This window comes from Myxocyprinus asiaticus, chromosome 5 (genome assembly GCF_019703515.2).
Source record: "Myxocyprinus asiaticus isolate MX2 ecotype Aquarium Trade chromosome 5, UBuf_Myxa_2, whole genome shotgun sequence".
NCBI lineage: Eukaryota > Metazoa > Chordata > Actinopteri > Cypriniformes > Catostomidae > Myxocyprinus > Myxocyprinus asiaticus.
This window is the reverse complement of record NC_059348.1, coordinates 48043929-48063979: the sequence shown is the minus strand read 5'-3', so window position 1 is coordinate 48063979 and position 20051 is coordinate 48043929. Positions and strand designations below refer to the sequence as shown.

At 41.4% G+C, this 20051-nt stretch overlaps 1 protein-coding gene across 1 annotated transcript in view; it reads right to left on the bottom strand.

The window, feature by feature from the left end:
• gpc1b (glypican 1b) overlaps positions 1-17334 on the bottom strand; it is a 147903-nt gene extending 130569 nt beyond the window's left edge. Inside the window, exon 1 of the mRNA XM_051698295.1 lies at positions 16775-17334. Within this exon, the coding sequence (XP_051554255.1) occupies positions 16775-16919 (145 nt within the window). The 5' untranslated portion in view covers positions 16920-17334. The remainder of the gene's footprint in view (positions 1-16774) is intronic.
• Positions 17335-20051: the final 2717 nt, after the last annotated feature.

Sequence of the window (20051 nt, the reverse complement as noted above, 5' to 3'; positions counted from 1 at the left end):
CCTCTGCAACAGAGACGGCTGAAAAAAGGGCATTTGGAAAATGATGCAATAAAAGCAAATGGTGACTGAGACTAACGTACAGCCTAATATCATCTTTTCTAATCCATAGAGGAAAGTAAGTCATACAGGTTTGGAATGACATGTGAGGTGAGTAAATGATGACAGAATTTCCATTTCTGGATGAGCACTTTTAACACGAAAAAAGAAAGAAATGCCAATCAGCAGCTTTTTAAATGTCAGGCTGAGCTTCAAACAGCAAGACAGAGAGAGAGACAGAGGCAGACAGCTGACTTATTAGGGGAGTTTGTGGACCTTTTTTAAGAGGAAGAGGGCTTTAAACATGTACACATGCTGAAATGTGTGTATGTGTTTGAGATCTGATGTTGTGAGTCAGTGCAGTGTGTTTTGAAATGTTTCTGTGGTCAGTGCGCACAGGATGTCACTGAAAGTCTATGACACAGGCTGAAGAATGTTAGATGGCAGTAATCAGGATCAGAGAAAAAGAAACAAGTGAGATCATCCTGAAGTCAGAAAGCATCAATATCTGTGTATACTTGCAGCGTAAGGTTTTGCTATTTTACGATGAATCATCAAGGCTTGTTGCAGCACTGAATGTGGCTAAGATTATACCAATTAAAGCAAACTATTTTCCGGAGAACACAGAGTGCCCCTCTTTCTCTCTTTCTCTCAGAGTCAGACTCAACAAAACTTCACTGGCTTGACTTCAAAAAATTGCAATAGTACACTGAAACCCTAACTAGTTGACTTTACTAAACTGATTGAGTAAACTCATTCCCTCAGCTGAATTGAGTAATGGCGTTTCCAAAACATGTGTAATTAATTAATTTCACTCAGCTTGGTGTTCATTTAGAATAAACTTAACTATTTAAGTTAAGGTAACTAGATGCAAAAAGACTTAAATAAATGTTGTTTCTACTTAATATTTTTTGTTGAATTGACTCAAATTTAGATCATACAATAACACTGCTCAAATAAAGATTATAACCGATTATAATTAAATGATTATAACCAATCATTTGAGTTATTAACACTTAAAATCATAAGTCTATATATTTTTAAGATAAATAAGTTCAAGGAACATAAATATTTGAGTTATGAGCCAAAACTTGACATTTAAAGTAATGTGTAATTAAAACAACTTGATTTTTCCAATAATGACAACATTAGGGTTAGTTGTATAAACATAAATGAAACAGGTTAAACACAAAAGTAATATTGTATTACCATGTTTTTTGGACACGAACTATGGTATTCTCTGGTGAAAACAACCGTTTAAACTTGTGTGTTGGTCTTAGCTGGTTTAAAGTTGTCTCCAAGGTTGAATGAAAGTTAATTGACTGAAGGAATATACAGTAAACAAATTCATATATTTACATAGATTTACACAGATACATGAACTGTCATGAAAATTCACAACTATCAGCTGTGGGGTCAATGTTACCCTCTCTCTCTCTCTCTCTCTCTCTCTCTCTCTCTCTCTCTCTCTCTCTCTGCCTTCAAAGGATGTACACAACAGCAAATCCATCAAAAATGACTTCATACAAAGGTCCCCTTGGCCTGTCACATTTCTCTCTCCATCTCTGTCTCTCCTCTGGGAGGGCCATGAGCCCTTCACTCTCAGGAAGGCTGAGAACTACATTACATTGCATGTATTACAATCTGAGTCAGTTATTTGTCATATTTAGTGCCTGGATAATTCAATAGGCCTTGCTCCGGACTGCAGATTTACATCATGGCACTGTCCTGGTGTTATCTGATTTCAAAAGTATCATATTCAGTTGCGTTTCGCATCCTGGGACAGAGGCCAAGGTCTCGCTGTCTGTATGGATACAGAGTTTTATGTTTTACCAATTACAAAACCTCAAGGGTCGGGTGTGTCTGGCTAAAATGGGACAATTGCTCTCAAAACAAATCGCTGACAAGTGATCAACCCAGCTGAAAAGTTTGGCTTATGGTTCAGACAGGTTTATGCTGATTGTACAAGGTAGTCTTGCTGGTTAAGCTAGTTAAAGGGATAGTTGACCCCCAAAAGAAAAGCCTGTTATAATTTACTAACCCTCATGTTGTTCCAAATCATTTTGCTTACACAACAAAGAGATGTTAGGCACAATGACAGCCTCAGTCATCATTCACTTTCATTGCATTCTTTGTCCATTTAGTGAAAGTGAATGGTGACTTCTGCCTAACATCTTCTGTGTTCTGTGGAAGAAGCCATATAGATCTGGGACAACATGAGGGTGAGTAAATGAAAACTGAATTAGCATTTTGGAATGTACTATCCGTTTTTTTTCCTCTTTGCTAACTAAACTTACCACAGAAACCCCCTAAACCAGCTAAAAATGGAGACAACACATGCAAATGAACAGCGATTTTATCAGCCGCAATACATTTGTGGCAGCGGGGGAGTGGTCGAGGGTCCGTCTGGAGAGAGAGAGCGGTAAGGGTGCACACACCTGAGCCAAATTATGTCTAACACCTGTCTCTAATTACAGTGAGATTGGGGAGAGCAGCATAAAAGGACCATGCCAGCGCCAGATCGAGAAAGAGAGACTGGGTCGAGAGTCTTACTGTGAAGCTGATGTGTTATTGTGAAGCTGATGTGTTAGTGTAAAGCTGATGAGTTAGTGTGAAGCTGATGTGTTATTGTGAAGCTGTAAACCAGAGAAGTGGTCAATTAAAAGTTCCCTACCTGTGTTTGAAGAATCCAGTTCCTGGTGTCCCTCCTTGTTATACTGGTGCCGAAACCCGGGATCTGATTTGAAGACTGCATGCCCCATGGAGTCCTTCCCGCTGTCCGACATCATCAAGTCCCTCGCCAACATACATCACATCCACCAACAGGCTCTGCTTGAACTCCACCAGGATCAAGAACGCCACTTCCATGAGGTCCTTCGAGTTCAGGCAGAGGACCAGAAGGTCATTCGGAGCCTCCTCACCCAGGAGAAAGCCCCGGCAGCGACCCCGGACAACAGCAGCCCCCTGTCCCCACCCATGCTTTTGAAGATGGGGGTGGAAGACGACCCTGAAACTTTCCTGAACATGTTTGAGCATACCGCTGAAATCTGGGGCTGGCCGCATGGTCAGTGGGCGGCCCGGCTCATCCCTCTGCTGTCCGGGGAAGCCCAGCTTGCAGCACAACAACTGCCGGCAGCTAATCTCCTGGTCTACGGCGACCTGAAGAAGACCATCCTGCAGCGGGTCGGCCAGAGCCCAAAGCAGTACCGTCAACTGTTCCGCTTGATGGAGATGGAAGGGGCCGGTCACCCGTTTGCCTTTTCTCAGTGGCTCCGTGATGCCTGCCGAAAATGGCTGTGGGTGGGGAACCGTGACATCGAGGGTGTGGTCGACCAGGTGGTGCTGGAGGAGCTGATCCACCAGCTTCCAGAAGGGATGACGGAGTGTGTCCAGTGCCATCGCCTGGCAGGAGGACCATATGGCGGTGTGCCCAAGCATGGAGGAGCGCTCTCTCTCTCTCTCTCTCTCCCCTCCCCCTGTGTTTTATCCCGTCTCTTTCCACTCCCCTCTCCCCTCTCATTCTGTCCTCTCTCCAGGCAATGTTCCTGCACCCCAGAGGTGTGGAAACCGGCTCCTCTTTTGCGCCGGTTTATCCCTTTCCTGGCGAATTCAGGGTCTACCCGCTCCCCCCCTCAGGTGGATGTACCCGCCCCCACAAGTGTAAGTACAGTGCCTGGGCTGGCCTGCTGGCATTGCGGGGAACCGGAACACTTCCAGGATCAGTGTCCTGTGATGGAGCTGGGAACTGTAGTCCGGATCCCCAACGCACCACAGGCTGCCCCCGATCGGCTGGAGGATACAGGATACTGGTAAGAATCAAGGAAAGTACACACCAAGCCTTGGTGGACATAGGTTGTAACCAGACCACTATCCATAAATGCTTGGTTCGACATGAGGCTTTGGGCACAACTAAAAAGGTGAGGGTGAAATGTGTACATGGGGATATTCACAACTACCCTGTGGTGACCCTTGTTATTAATTTTAGGGGAACAAAGCATACAGTGGAGGCCGCGGTTACTTCCTGCCTCACCCATCCGCTGATTTTGGGGACTAATTGGCCTGAATTCAGAAATGTATTAAAGGGAATATGCATGGATGGGTAATGCACAAAAGCGACGAGATGTAGGGGAGGTGGAGCCGGGGCCGTCTTCGTCAGCTACACATCAGGATGACGTGAAGGGGGGAGAGGCTGCAGCCCCTCCCATCCTCAGGGGATTTCCCGAAGGGGATTTTCCTTTGGAGCAGTCATGAGATGAAACCCTCAAGCACGCCTTTGACCAAGTGAGAGTAATCGATGGTCAACAACTCCGGCCGAATGTTGCACTGGCGCTGATGTCCGCAGGTGGTGTGCAGCATGCCGCGAATGCCAGCTGGTGAATCCACCGGCCACCCCAAAAGCGCCATTGCACCCTCTTCCACTGATCGAGGTTCCCTTCGAGAGAATTGGCATGGACCTCGTCAGGCCATTAGAGCGGTCAGCATGCAGACATCGCTTTGTTTTGGTCCTAGTGGACTGTGCAACACAATATCTGGAAGCAGTACCTCTGCGCAACATCTCAGCACAAAGTGTTGCGGAGGCACTCTACAAAATAATCTCCCGGGTGGGGATTCCGAAAGAAATCCTCACCGATCAGGGCACAACCTTTATGTCACGAACACTACGCGAGCTTTACAAATTATTGGGCATTAAATTGATCCGCACCAGCATTTACCATCCACAAACGGATGGCCTGGTGGAACGATTTAATAAAACCCTTAAAAACATGATTCATAAGTTCGTGGATGAGGATGCTAGAAATTGAGACAAATGGCTCGATCCCCTGTTATTCACAGTATGAGAGGTCCCGCAAGACTCCACTCAGTTTTCCCCATTCGAGCGCTGTATGGGCGGCGCCCGCGCGGCATGCTTGATGTCATACGCAAAGCTTGGGAGGAGGGACCTTCGAACAGTAAAAATGAATTCAGTACGTTCTTGATCTTAGAGCAAAACTCCACACCTTGGGGCAACTAACACTAAGGGCAACTAAGAGCCGACTGTATAACAGGGGAACTCGACTAAGGGAATTTGCACCGGGAGATAAGGTACTCGTATTACTCCCTACATCGAGCTCCAAATTACTCGCCAAGTGGCAAGGACCCTTTGAGGTCACGCGACGAGTGGGGGGACTCAATTATGAGGTAAAGCGAACCGATAGAGGGGGCACACATCAAAATTATCACCTCAACCTCCTGAAATTGTGGAGGGAGGCGGCCCCAGTGACACTGGCTACGGTAGTTCCGGAGAGGGCAGAGCTCAGGCTTGAGGCAAACACAACACAATCACCTCACCCCGGTCACTTGCAGAGACCACCTCTCACCGTGCCAACTCGCAGAGGTTGCCAAACTACAACAAGAATTTGTGGATGTGTTTTCCCCTCTACCAGATCGCACGAACCTCATCCAGCACCACATCGAGACTGAGCCGGGAGTGGTGGTACATACCCGTCCCTACTGATTGCCTGAACATAAAAAAAAATACTTCAGGAAGAATTGGATACAATGCTCGATATGGGAGTAATAGAGGAATCCCACAGTGACTGGTCCAGCCCGGTTGTTCTGGTGCCTAAGAGCGACAGGTCTGTACGGTTCTGTGTGAATTATAGAAAAGTCAATGCGGTGTCTAAATTTGATGCCTACCCAATGCCTCGTATTGATGAGTTGCTCGATCGGTTGGGCACTGCTCGTTTTTACTCAACACTGGATTTGACAAAGGGTTATTGGCAGATCCCCTTGACACCAATTTCCCGTGAAAAAAACAGCTTTCTCCACACCGTTCAGATTACACCAATTTGTGACACTTCCGTTCGGTTTGTTTGGGGCTCCGGCCACGTTTCAGTGCCTCATGGACCGAATCCTCAGACCGCATTCGGCTTACGCCGCTGCCTATTTGGATGACATCATCATTTATAGCGATGATTGGCAGCGGCATATGCAGCATCTGAGGGTGGTTCTGAGGTTCTGATGGGCGGGGCTCACAGCAAACCCTAAGAAGTGCACGATTGGGTGGGTGGAGGTATGGTATCTGGGGTTCCACTTGGGCCACGGGCAGGTGCGTCCCCAAATTGACAAGACAGTGGTGATTGCGACCTGCCCGAGACCCAAGACCAAAAAGGGGGTGAGACAGTTCCTGGGACTGGCTGGCTATTATAGGAGATTTGTGCCTAACTATTTGGATGTCACCAGCCCGCTGACTGATCTCACTAAAAAGGGAGCTCCAGACCCGGTCCAGTGAACGAAGCAGTGCCAACAGGCGTTTATGCAGGTTAAAGCCGCACTTTGCGGGGGGCCACTTTTACATGCACCTAATGTTTCTCTCCCTTTTGAATTACAGATAGCTGCTTCAGAGAGGGGGCTGGGGGCCGTACTCTTACAGGTGGTGGAGGGGGAGGAGCACCCAGTGCTGTATATCAGCCACAAGCTCTCCTTGAGGGAAACAAAGTACAGCACTGTGGAAAAGGAGTGTCTGGCCATCAAGTGGGCGGTCCTCATTCTCCATTACTACCTGCTGGGGCGGGCTTTCACTCTCTGCTCAGATCACACCCCACTCCAATGGCTCCACCGCATGAAGGATGCCAACGTACGGATCACCCGGTGATATCTGGCACTCCAGCCCTTTAAATTCAAGGTGGTCCACAGACCGGGAGCGCAGATGGCTGTCGCTGACTTCCTGTACAGAAATGGGGGGGAGTGGTAGGCAGTCCAGATGTCTTCTCGGCCTGAGTCGGGCGGTGGGGATATGTGGCAGCGGGGGCGTGGTTGAGTGTCCATCGGGAGAGAGAGAGTGGTAAGGGTGCATACACCTGAGCCAAATTATGACTAACACCTGTCTCTAATTGTAGTGAGATTGGGGAGAGCAGCATAAAAGGACCATGCCAGCGCCAGATCGAGAGAGAGAGAGACTGGGTCGAGAGCCTTTCTGTGAAGATGATGTGTTATTGTGAAGCTGATGTGTTAGTGTAAAGCTGATGAGTTAGTGTAAAGCTGATGTATTATTGTGAAGCTGTAAACCAGAGAAGTGGTCAATTAAAAGTTCCCTACCTGTGTTTGAAGAACATTGTCCTTCCTTGTTACAACATTTTTAGTAAATTCCCCCTATGACTGTTAGTTTTAGTTTAGTTTTATTTTTGAAGTGTTATTTATTTTTTGTTTTAGTTTTAGTTTAGTACTTTGGGGCTGCTAGGGTTAATACTTTAAGTGATACCATTTAAATATGTTTAACACTGTTACATTTCTCAGGGCCATCTTGTGTTATCGCTATGTAGCAGAAACTTAATTAGTTGAAACTGTTAATAGTCTCAAATGTTAAAATAAACTCTGTATCAAAAACGGAAATTAATTTGTGGTAATTTTATTTAACATAATTTAAAAAAATTCAGTCATGAAAATTTATTTTATTTTAGTTTCAGTGTTTTCCAACCATGTTAGTTTTTTTAGGCTCTGTATATGGCAAAAAAAAAAAGAGTCAAATGGACTGCGTCTGTAATTTATATTCGCTCAAACAGTTACTCATACAGTCTTTTAAACCACAGAATAAGTGGTTTTTATATACATATATCCAACTTGTCACCAAAGTACCACAATAAATAGTTTACAGCTCTTACACGCACAGACAATACATCAAACGCGATCTTCCTCCAATGCGTACTAAAATGTTTGCTTACATTCGTCAAACAAACAGCTACTCAAAGAATCACCAAAGTACCACGATGACAGTTCACAGCTTGTATATGCAGAGCCATCATATCTAAATGCAATCTTCCCATGTACGCAGCCACGTCTGCTTATTAGGTGCAGATGCGGTTTTCATTCACACAAACAGCAACTTAAACAGTCTTTTCAGGCATATAATACATTTGTTTTCTGGAACAGACAGCCAAACTATCACAAAAGCACCACAATAACAGTTTAAACTTGTATACTCACAGTGAACGCATGCTGAGCGCGATTATCCGATGCACGCAACCACATCTGTTTACATAAGCGCTTGTCTCTCTCTCACACATGCACAGACACACACAATGTCTGAGATGTCAAACAGTGCATAGGCAATCCTGACTGCTGATATTATTTGTTAATTTGGTTTTTTATTGCTACATATAAACAAAATAAATAAAACAATTACAGTATATCAGACATAACCCAGTTGTTCACATGTTTAACATCTTAGATAGAATCTGTCCCCTCTCATCCAGGCCGGCCTGTGCTAAACCCTTCAGCCCCTGGCAATCTGATGTTATAAGTGAACATCGCTGTGAACTCAGAGTGGCGGAGAGTGAGTATCTGTCCCTGCTCTCCTCCTTCTCCGCTAACATCTCCACTGCTAAAACAGCCTACAATCAAAACAAGATTAACAATTCCCCTGACACTAGCACAGTCTTCAAAACTTTTACCTCTCTCCTCTGCACTCCTCCTCCCCCTCACATTTTTCACAAACAAAATAACAACCATCAGCAGTCAGTTCTCCACACCACAAACCCACAAACACTCACCAACAGAACACAACCTCCTACTTCCCTCTTTCTCCTGGGTTCCTGGACACTACCATCTCACAGGACCTGAAGTGGGATACCCACATTGACTCAATTGTGAAAAAGGCCCAGCAGAGGTTGTACTTCCTTCACCAGTTGAGGAAGTTCAACCTGCCACAGGCGCTGCTGATACAGTTCTACTCAGCAGTCATTGAGTCTGTCCTCTGCACTTCTATAACTGTCTGGTTTGGTTCAGCTACAAAAACGGATATCAAAAGACTACAAAGGACAGTTCGGACTGCTGAGAGGATTATTGGTTGCCCCCTGCCCTCCCTTCAAGAATCATAGACTTCCAGAGTGAGGAAAAAGGCTGGAAAAATCACTCTGGACCCCACTCACCCTGCCCACCAACTTTTTGAACTGTTGCCTTCTGGCCGACGCTTCAGAGCTCTGAGCACCAGAACCGTCAGGCACAGGAACAGTTTTTTTCCCCCAGGCTATCCATCTCATGAACAGTAAAACTGCCCCATTGAGCAATAATTAATATATATATATATATATATATATATATATATATATATATATATATATATATATATATATATATATATATATATATATATATATAGTCTATTGTGTATTCTATACATACTTTTTTCTTTTCAATATTTATTTATTTTTTATTCAATTTTTTTATTGTTTTTTAAAAGTCTTGTTGCTGTTTTGTATTGTTGTTTACTGGAAGCTCCTGTCACCAAGTCAAATTCCTTGTATGTGTAAGCATACTTGGCAATAAAGCTCATTCTGATTCTGATTCTTGCCCCTCTCTGAGTCTGAGGCTGAAGTCTATAAACTTCTCCTCTCCAGTCATCCCACTACCTGCCCCCTTGACCCTGTTCCTTCTCCTTCAATCTTATCTGCACTCACACACATTATTAACACATCTCTTCTCACTGGTATATTTAAGCAGGCTCGGGTAACCCCACTGCTTTAGAAACCCACACTAAATCCTGAACTTTTAGAAAACTACAGACCTGTCTCTCTCCTCCCATTCATAGCAAAAACACTTGAATGAATCTTGTTCAAATAAGTCTCATCTTTTCCCTCCCAGAACAACTTGCTAGAAAGCAACCAGTCTGCCTTCAAAAGCAGACACACTACGGAAACTGTACTGCTGTCCGTAACTGAAGCTCTGAGACTGGCAAGAGCTTCATCCAAATCATCTGTTCTCATTCTGCTGGATCTGTCTGCTGCATTTAACACTGTAAACCACCAGATTATCCTGTCAACCCTCACGGCAAAGGACATCACAGGAACTGGGCTCTGCTGGTTTGAGTCTTATCTCACAGGCAGGTCCTTCAGGGTGTCTTGGAGGGGAGTTATGTCTAAATCTCACCAACTAGCCACTGGGGTACCACAGGGTTCAGCACTTGGGCCACGCTGATGACACTCAACTCTACCTCTCATTCCAGCGTGACGATCCTATGGTAGCTGCACGGATCTCAGCCTGCCTGGTAGACAACTCGTGTTGGATAAAAGAACATCACCTCCATCTCAACCTCGTTAAAACCGAGCTTCTTGTGATTCCAGCGAGCCCAGCAGTTCAGCACAATTTCACCATTCAACTAGACACATCAACGATCACACCATCCAAGACAGCCATAAATCTTGGGGTTATGTTTGATGATCAGTTAAACTTTTACAAGCCATACCGCAAGGACTGCCCGATCACGCAATTTGCTCTGTACAACATCAGGAAAATCAGGACTTCCTATCTGAGCATGCCACACAGCAACTTCTCATCCAGGCACTTGTGCTATCCAGGCTGGACTTCTTCAGGCAGGCCTTCCTGAATATAAAGTTAAACCTCTGCAATTGATCCAGAATGCAGCGGCGCCCAAGAGAGCGCACGTCACGCCTCTCTTCATCAAACTGCGCTGGCTGCCAATGGTGGCTCGCATTAAGTTCAAGGCATTAATGCTTGCTTACAGAACAACCACTGGCTCTGTACCCCCTATCTACACTCTGCTACTTCTGGTCTACATGCCCTCCAGAAGTTTGCGTTCTGTGGGTGAACGACGCCTCGTAGTGCCATCTCAAAGAAGCAAAAAATCACTGTCCTGGACTTTCACTTCAACTGTCCATTGCTGGTGGAATAACCTGCCAAACTCTCCCGAGCAGCTGGTTCTCTAACATCCTTCAAAAAGCATCTAAAGACACAGCTTTTCTGTGAGCACTTGACACAAATCCTTTTAGTGCAGTGTTTTCTTATTAAAATAATTAAATAAAAAAGCCTCTCGTCCTCCTTGCTAGAGGTACTTCTCTAAATATATTATGTAAATGTTTACTATATTATATACATTATTTTTATTTTTAATGACAAGAAATCAAAAATGTAAATAAAAAATAAAAAATACTCATCTACACTCTGCCCCCATCTACTGGCTTTGCTGTGTCGCGTACAAAAATAACTCACTACATGGCTTGTTATTACTGCCTGTTTCCTCAGGCAGTAATAACGCTATGTTAATTGTGCCAAGCAAATAGCACAGGGTTTGTAAATGAAGCGCAGTCTTTAATGGGCCTAAATTATATACGAAAACTAAACTAAATTGGACAGATTGAAAATAAAATAAAATTTAAAATGAATTTCAAAACTATAAATATCCTGCTGTGGACACAACCACATGGTACCATGCAGTGGACCAGCATCCAAAATGCAACATGGGCTGGTCTTTTCAGCCAGGAAATGATCACATTAATGATGCTACAGCATCAGGAAGGGGACAGCAGATCACAAGAAACAATATTTTATTAAAAAATTAGTCCTTCCAGAGTCCAAAACCATCTGCTTTTCTTGTTGAAGAAGACAGAAGATGAGGAGACCGAGGGGACAGTCTCAGTATCAACTCTCTTTCTCTTCCTCAACTATATCTTTTCCTTTGTTTTAGGAATATTTTTTTTCTCTCTCTCTGTACCGATGCAGTTCTCTGAGCAGTTCCTTTGCTCTGCAGGACATCAAACACTGTGTGGAGAGTTTCAGGCTCCAGAGAGCAGATTACAGCTTAATGCATTTAACATCTGCACTAAAAACACTTCACTGTGTCTGTCTATGTGTGTGTTTGTCAGAGAGGGGAAAAATATAAATGTGAGTCTATAGGAATGTCCTGTTCTCCATCACTCTTCAACTTGCTATTAATTGGAGGTTAAATGCAAAAATGCAGTTTGAAAGCATGTACACGTACGCAATAAATATTGTAATGTACATGCAAACATAACTTAATTTGTCTTCAGCAGACACAGTAGCGGCTATCTTGCCATGGACTTCCACAGCTCAGGGACATCATTAATACCTTTATGCTCTGCTGCATCCATGAATTTAACATGACATGACAGCAACTATTTTATGACCACTGCCAGCTCTACGGTTACAGCTAGGGAGCGCTATTCCACATCATCATGTTACATGAGGTTGAGATGCTACATGTTACATTAGGTGGTTCCATCCTGATACTATTAGATGTTACAAGCACTAATTAGTTCAGTATTTGTTGGATTCATTGGACTGAGTTATCATCAGTCCAACTTGTTCAAGTGCAGGTTTATTTCAATAAATATTACAGAACATTTTTAGATTACTTAATGATTTCCAAAACACTTTTTTTTAAGTGAAACATGAAATCAAAACTGACCCCATTTACTCTATAAATCAACCCAATCTCATGAGAAGTCATACATAAATTACGAGTTGGCTATTTTGTATGGTCTCGCACAATGTTGTTCGTACGACTTCATCACATGCAAATTCCCGGATGTCTAATGCGGAAGTAAGTGCCAGTTCCGCACACGAGGCGTTAAGGACATACTTATTAATATTATGCCCTTACCCAAACCCCTTATCTAAACTTAACCAATCAGTAGAGTGTGTAAACATGATAGGAAGCTGTTGTGTGTGACAGAAGCAAGTATTTGTCACGTATTAGATGGAAACGATGTCCAGCGACATCATTGGCTGTAGTGAAAGTCGTAGGAATTCAAACGAGTGCAGTCACATAATATCATATGAATTAGCCAAATTTAGAAAAGTCGCACGAATCCTAACGATTTCACCGTGAGAGTGTGTTGCTCTAAATACATCATCTTCTTGGTCTTATTTAGTTTGATTCATCTGTGTATGTTATTTCAAAGAAAAAAATGTGGTGGGCCTGGGTAGCTCAGCAAGTAAAGATGCTGACTACCAACCTGGAGTCATGAGTTCAAATCCAGGGCATGCTGAGTAACTCCAGCCAGGTCTCCTAAGCAACCAAATTGGCCTGGTTGCTAGGGAGGGTAGAGTCACATGGGGTAACCACCTCGTGGTTACTATAATGTGATTCGCTCTTGGTGGGGCATGTGGTGAGTTGTGATTGGATGCCACAGAGAATAGCATGAAGCCTTCACACGCACTATGTCTCTGTGGTAACGTGCTCAACAAGCCATGTGATAAGATGTGCAGACTGACGGTCTCAGACATGGAGGCAACTGAGACTTGTCCTCTGCCACCCAGATTGAGGCGAGTTACTACACCATCACGAGGATTTAGAGCACATTGGGAATTGGGCATTCCAAATTTGGTAGAAAAAGGGAAGAAAAAAAAACATTTTGTCATTGTTATCTTTCTTCATAATATAATAACTTGGTCTGCCTGTGAAACAATTAAACTTTATAAATGGCATCACCAAGACCTCTTATTTTTCAACCCCTCCCTTCAACCACATGTTTCCATTCTGGTATCAAACAGCCACTTTTTGTGATCAAATCAATTCCATTGAATAAAATGATGCCTTACCCTACATTTTTTTCACCGTTGGAATGTCCTGTTTCACTTGGAAATGCATCATATCATGGAAGTGAAATGGGCTGCAAATGGCATTTTATGTTGACTTCAATATTAAATAGCAAAATATTAAAATGTATGCAGGTGCAAAAGAGTGCAACAGTCTGGTTCTGGAAGTAAAAATCCCTTTTTATTTTCTCCACAGGCAAATAGATTTTATCGAAAACTTATAAACCTTTAAAGACGAACCAACCGTGAGCTCCAATATTCCTAATCGATGGGATATGCTTCTGTTGAAGCCATTAATCCCGGTTTCATCTTCATTTTTTAAACCATTGAGATTATGAGAGGAATTTCTGATGAACTACACTAAACATCATCCTTATGAAAAATGATCCACCAATCGGAGAATTGCACCAAAGCACACCAAACGAGCCCTGCACTGAATGATGCAATCGAGTCTCCTTACACCCATTGTACAAAGGTGCCTCAGTTTGTTCCTGGGAGGCAGCAGATGTCCTAACCCCGGCCCCACCCTAATCAGAACCATATGGAGCCTGTAAGTCTGAGTAGCCTGCCAGGAACAACACAAGGCACCTTTCACCCGTAACGGTCTGCTTACACTCTCAAACTACTTGTGTATTTGCATTTATCTGTATATTCTCCAATCAAATGTTATTTTATATACTTATAATCAACAACTTTAAAATAAATAGTTTTATATTTTTCCATAATTTTTAATTTGATTATGCATTTTGCAATGCTTCATGGGATTGTAGCTCATTCCCTCATTAAAGATGTTAAGTATACAGTCTTGTACCTTTATCTTTTCATCCGATTTACGAATACTTTTTTGCTTCAAATCAATGTTAGTAATGTTGTGATTAAACTCGGAGCTAGTTGGTTTAGTGCATGGCTTAAACTCTTTTATGAAAGATTTGATAAAATCCCTAAGGATTTTAAAAAATAATGGGAAAAATACTTCTGGGACCAAAAATGTGATTTGTGATTGGAGCATGTTGACTCAACTTATCAGATTCTCCCCAACAGTTTTCTATCAAACTGCAATGGTTTGCATGTTCTAAATCCTTAGTAAATGATAGCCATTGAATTGGGTGTCACTCTCAATACTACATAAGGGGAGAGAGAGAGAGAGAGAGAGAGAGAGAGAGAGAGGGAACGGATATGAAATCAGGACAGAGGGGAGATAAAATTGGCTTGCTTTCCCAAAATGATCCCTGAGCTGAGAACATTTGGATACAACAGACAAGAGCTGTCCATGTCTGTCACTGAATTCCTCCAATGTTAGGCTGAAACTAAGTCAGGTACAGATTATCGCTGTGTATTCTCATAACCTCAGGGACTGGTAATGGTCATTTCAGGTTGTTCAGGCTGGTTACAGGGTGTGCCACAGCTCTCCAAGTTACCCATTCTAAATCACCAAGGGAATAGCATTACTCATGTACTGTACATGAGTACAACAACACATTTGACTGATATAAGCTTTTGGATTAGCTTTGTGGTGTTCTACTAGATAAAGACACATTATACAAACACACAAAACTCACAAATATGATTGGGGCCAAAACATAGCTCTCAAGGGAAGAACACTTTACCTCACCAGGTAGAACAAGGCACTAACAAACCCATGGTTGTGGGTTTGAATCCCAAGCAACAAACATATAAATGAAGTGAATAAGTTGAATGCAAAGAAAGTTGTTTTGAATAACATGTCTGCCAAATGTATAAATGTAATGAGTCAAAGTAAAAGATGTTACACAATCCAGTAAATTCTAATCCAGCCTTGTAAATTCAAAAGCTTTTAAGACTCCTATCAAAAATTTAAGATACTCCAAACTCATCCATTTAAGAGTAAAGCTGATCACTGAATGGTAGCAGGAAGGGAAAACATGGGAAAATAGTGAGAAAAGTTGGAGAAAGGGTCCATGCATAACGTCACAGAAGCCGGTAAAGAAGATCCATGATTGTGTTCATATTTCCAGTGCAGACAGCTGAAAACAGTCATGCAACTTTAATAATCACAAAAACCAAAATCAGATTCCCATAGCTTCACGCATGGGAGGTTAAGTATGTCAGCTCTTGAGTGGAAACCCAGAAAAACATCTCTGCTGATAACTAAAAATATAGCACAGTATAATTGCAGAACATTTCCTGGGGGAAACTCCACACTCTAAAACAATTACTCTCAATTAAATCTCATTTTCTCTGATTGGTAAAGAAGGTATGTGTGGGGTACGAACTGGCAATAGTCCCAAAACCATTAGATGTTCTCCTGTCAGTTTCATACTGATAGAGCATGGCACTAGTAGCAATACCACGGTCATGGGTTCGATTCCCAGGGAGCACACAAACTGAATAAATGTAATGTCCAAGAGAGAGCTGTGACAAACCACTCACCATCACTGCTAACATCTAATTGAAGTGATCGCAGCAATGAATCACTTTGATTAAAAGTTTCTGGACGTGATGTATGTGTTTATGTGGATAATAACTCCATCACATTAACATCCAGCCGCTAACGCTTTATTTTCACCTCTATTAATCTTCTAAATGGAGGACGTTTCATGATCATTAGGGAATACCAGCCTGGATCAACTTGTGCGTCACACACAGAGGATAAAATGGAAAAATGTAGTCTGACAGCAGTGGTAAGTGCAGTAGAGGAGTTTTAGATTGTAGAATAATTTGCAGAAACACAGACAATCCAAGGTTTTTAGTGTATGTGGTCAAAGCATGAAATGAATACATCTGTGTGGACAGTTCACCAGCGCAGCTCAGGGCCAGAGGTTTAAATCATTAAAACTTATATTGTGTGTACATTGAAATGTTGCCTGGTCTTCTTTTTTCTTTCTCTCTTTTTCTTTCAGGAACAATCTGAATCTATCTATCTATCTATCTATCTATCTATCACTGACCATTTACCTAGTTTCCATCAACTTCAAGGATGCATTTAAAAGCAGACTAAACTGCTTATAACTATACTGTGCCATGACATTTGCTCAACTAAAATAATATAGTCAAATACAGTAAGATTTAGGCAGTTCTTAAAATTTCACTTTTAACAGACTGAATTGTAATTTCAGAGAAGTTTTATCAAATGTAATAGCCTATAACCTTTGCATTCACTTGACACTATGCCACCTCTATGGCATTTTTTATTATTATTGTATACTGTACTATAATATATATGCATAGCACTGTGTCCAAACTACTTATTGTATTTATTGTACCTGTTTTACTGCATTGTTGCCGCCTGTACTGCTTTTTATATATGTACTGAGAGAAAATGTACATTTAAATGTAATTGTTCTTGTATACAATAAAGTAATGTAGTCTATTTGTGTCTGTGTTCAAAGTCTATAATACATCTGGACCGAAGGACCGTTTTACTCACCGGATATTTCTGATTGCGGGACTCCGTTAAGATTGAACCCCTTGCTGTTGTAGAACTGACGGAGATCCGAGCATGTCTTGGGTTTACTCTCACCGCGCAACGGTCCGGAAAGAGCGCACAGCACGAGCAGCACGAGAAATCCCATCCTGGACAGAATTAGTGTGATGTGCAAATCAAATCCAAAGGGTGAAGAGAAACGCGTCCGTTACTACGCGGATAAACGCATCCACACAGCTGATTTCTAAAGCAAACCTCTCGCTTCGCTTCCCGGTAGGTTATATGTCGCTCCGCAGATTTCAAGGTGCACCGGTTCCTTCCCAGTTCCCACGCGAAGTTTCTTTTTTCAATGGCAACAACTTGAATTAAAATGTCAGCGGTCCCGCTATAACGGAGAGAGCATTCCTAGGTGAGAGAAGGCAGAAGAACTTATGAGGGATGTACAATGACAGCACACGGGAGCGCACGGCGCTTTTGGGGTTGTTGCTGCAGCGGCGGCGCGCTTGTACAGAGATGCGTCTCGTGCGCTTGCTGTCACTCGAATGTGAGGCGGAGCGGGGCGGACACGAGAAGGCACAATCTGCAGGGCAACGGGTTCGTCTGCCGCTACCGCCGCCTGCGGCCGCGGTCCTCCACAGAATGTTACATTAAATCAACCCGCTGGCCAACTCGTTAAAATCGTCTCTTCTGCATGATAGGATAATGATCTCAGGGATTAATTGTGTTATTTGGAGGAATCCTGACTTTGATATGTCATGGACCTTCTTTAGAGACATATAAATATATAATATATATATATATATATATATATATATGAGGCTGTGAGGGATATATATATATATATATCCCTCACAGCCTCATTTTTATTCCTGTAAAAAAAAAAAAAAAAAAAAAAAAAAAAATATATATATATATATATATATATATATATATATATATCCATCACAGCCTCATTTTTATTCCTGTAAAAAAAAAAAAAAAAAAAAAATATATATATATATATATATATATATATATATATATATATATATATATATATATATATATATACATATATACATATATATATATATATATATATATATATATATATATATATATATATATACATATATATATATCTTTTTTATTTATTTATTTATTTTTTGACAGAAATAAATATATATTTACAGGAATAAATATATATATATATATATATATATATATATATATATATATATATATATATATATATATATATATATATATATATATATATATATATATATATATATATATATATATATATATATATATATATATATATATATATATATATATATATATATATATATATATATATATCTTTTTTATTTATTTATTTATTTTTTGACAGAAATAAAAATTAAGCTGTAAGGGATAGAAGTACAGTCTCTTTAACTTGTTGTAGGCAACTATTATGTTAGCTTGACAAAGTCAAAATTCCTTAACCGAGACCAAAATTTCTAGGGCTGCCCCCTAGTAGTCAACCAAATGTTAGTCCATGAGAAGAGTCTTGGTCGACCAAGTTTTGATTGGTCGGTTGGTCGCAGAAAAAAAAAAAAAAAAAACTCTACAGGAAGTGGTGAAGTCACACAGTCAGTGACCACAGATATGATCATTTACATGGCTGGTCCATGTGGTAATTAATTATGTCGGACAGGAAATCCAAAGTGTGGGATCATTTAAAGAGGGTAAAGGATGACCCCAAGAAGGTGACATGCAAACTCTGCAGGCAAGTAGCCTAATGTTAGCCACTTAGCATGGCCGCTCACTCTAACGTTAGATAACCTAGATAAATATGCACTATTAGGCTTATCCAAGTGTTTGTGGGGAGTAGGGAAGCTAAATTAGTACCTAGCTTACTGCATGTTTAGCTTAATGTGCATTTCTCTATATAAATTAACAAAATGTTGAGGCAGTCTCCTTGCTGGTTTTTCCGACACATTCAGAATCATTACAGCTTTTGCTGGTGTCGCTGCAGCTCGCTTCGTGCGTGCACTTGTAAAATGTATATTTAAAAGGCTCATTATTACAGTTTAGTATTTCTCTGTAATGTAGAACAGTGTTAGCAGTGTTACTTATAACATTCTCAGCCCTGGAACTCAAACCATTTTCTTAACGACTACTAGTCGACTAGGAAAATATTTGGTTGGGGGCAGCCCTAAAAAATTTGCTAACTCCTCCTAGAGCTTTCAAGCAACATCCACCAAACCCGACACAGACCTTCAGACTCTTCTGGGCTGCGTTTCCCAAAAGCATCGTAAGCTTAAGTAGATTGTAGAAACCATTGGCGCCAGTGGTCTCTACGATCAACTTAAGCTTGCGATGCTGTTGAGAAATGCAGCCCTGGAATAGTGTATCTTTTCTAACTTATCAGACTTACAGTTTTCACACTACGGACAATAAAAAATTGGTAAACCCCCATAGACTTACATTGACGGAATGTTCTAATGGGCTTAACGAAATGCTCATTAATTCAAACTCCGAACTCCAAGCCATCATCAAAGTTTGTCAAATTGTTTTTGATTGTTCCGCTGACGAAATGTTGAAAAAAACATCTTTCCCAAGAATATCCAGTGTACAAAAAACTCCAGAAAACACAAGAAAATTAGAAGTTATCTCAGACCTTTATACAGCTTTATAGTCCATGTCATTAAATAAACTGTAAGTCCATCCCTCACAGCTTTGTTTCCATTCCCGTCAAAAATAAAATATGCCGCTGCTCTAAATTAGGTTCTAGATTTATCCTAGATAACAGAAAGCTTCTTTAGTCCTGTATTTGTCCTGGACTGATGTGTCTGCTCAAAAAATCCAAAAGGAATGAGATAAGTAGGCCCTAATTTAAATAATATGATACAAAATGGAATTTCAGTCAATTTGGGAAATTTCCCTGGGATTCCGAATGGAACACTTGTGTACTGTATTCAGCGCAGTTTATGCTGAATACTAGTATTATATACTATTATTACAAGGCTATTCTGAATACTCGATTCTGATTGGTCAATGGCACCATCTAGCGTTCTGATATTTCTCAGTAACAACCGAACCTCCACGTATCAGACAGAGTATTTGTTAGCCATCTTTCCTGCTTCTCGGATCACTGTGCATTCTCTACAAGTAAGCTTATAAAATAATTTCAACTCAACTCAATGTTTCATAGTGTTTTATGCACTTATGCACTGTTAGATTTAATGTTAATTTCATTCATGTAATGTTTAATGCACTTTTTAGAAATGCCATAAGGAGCTCTTTTTGTGAG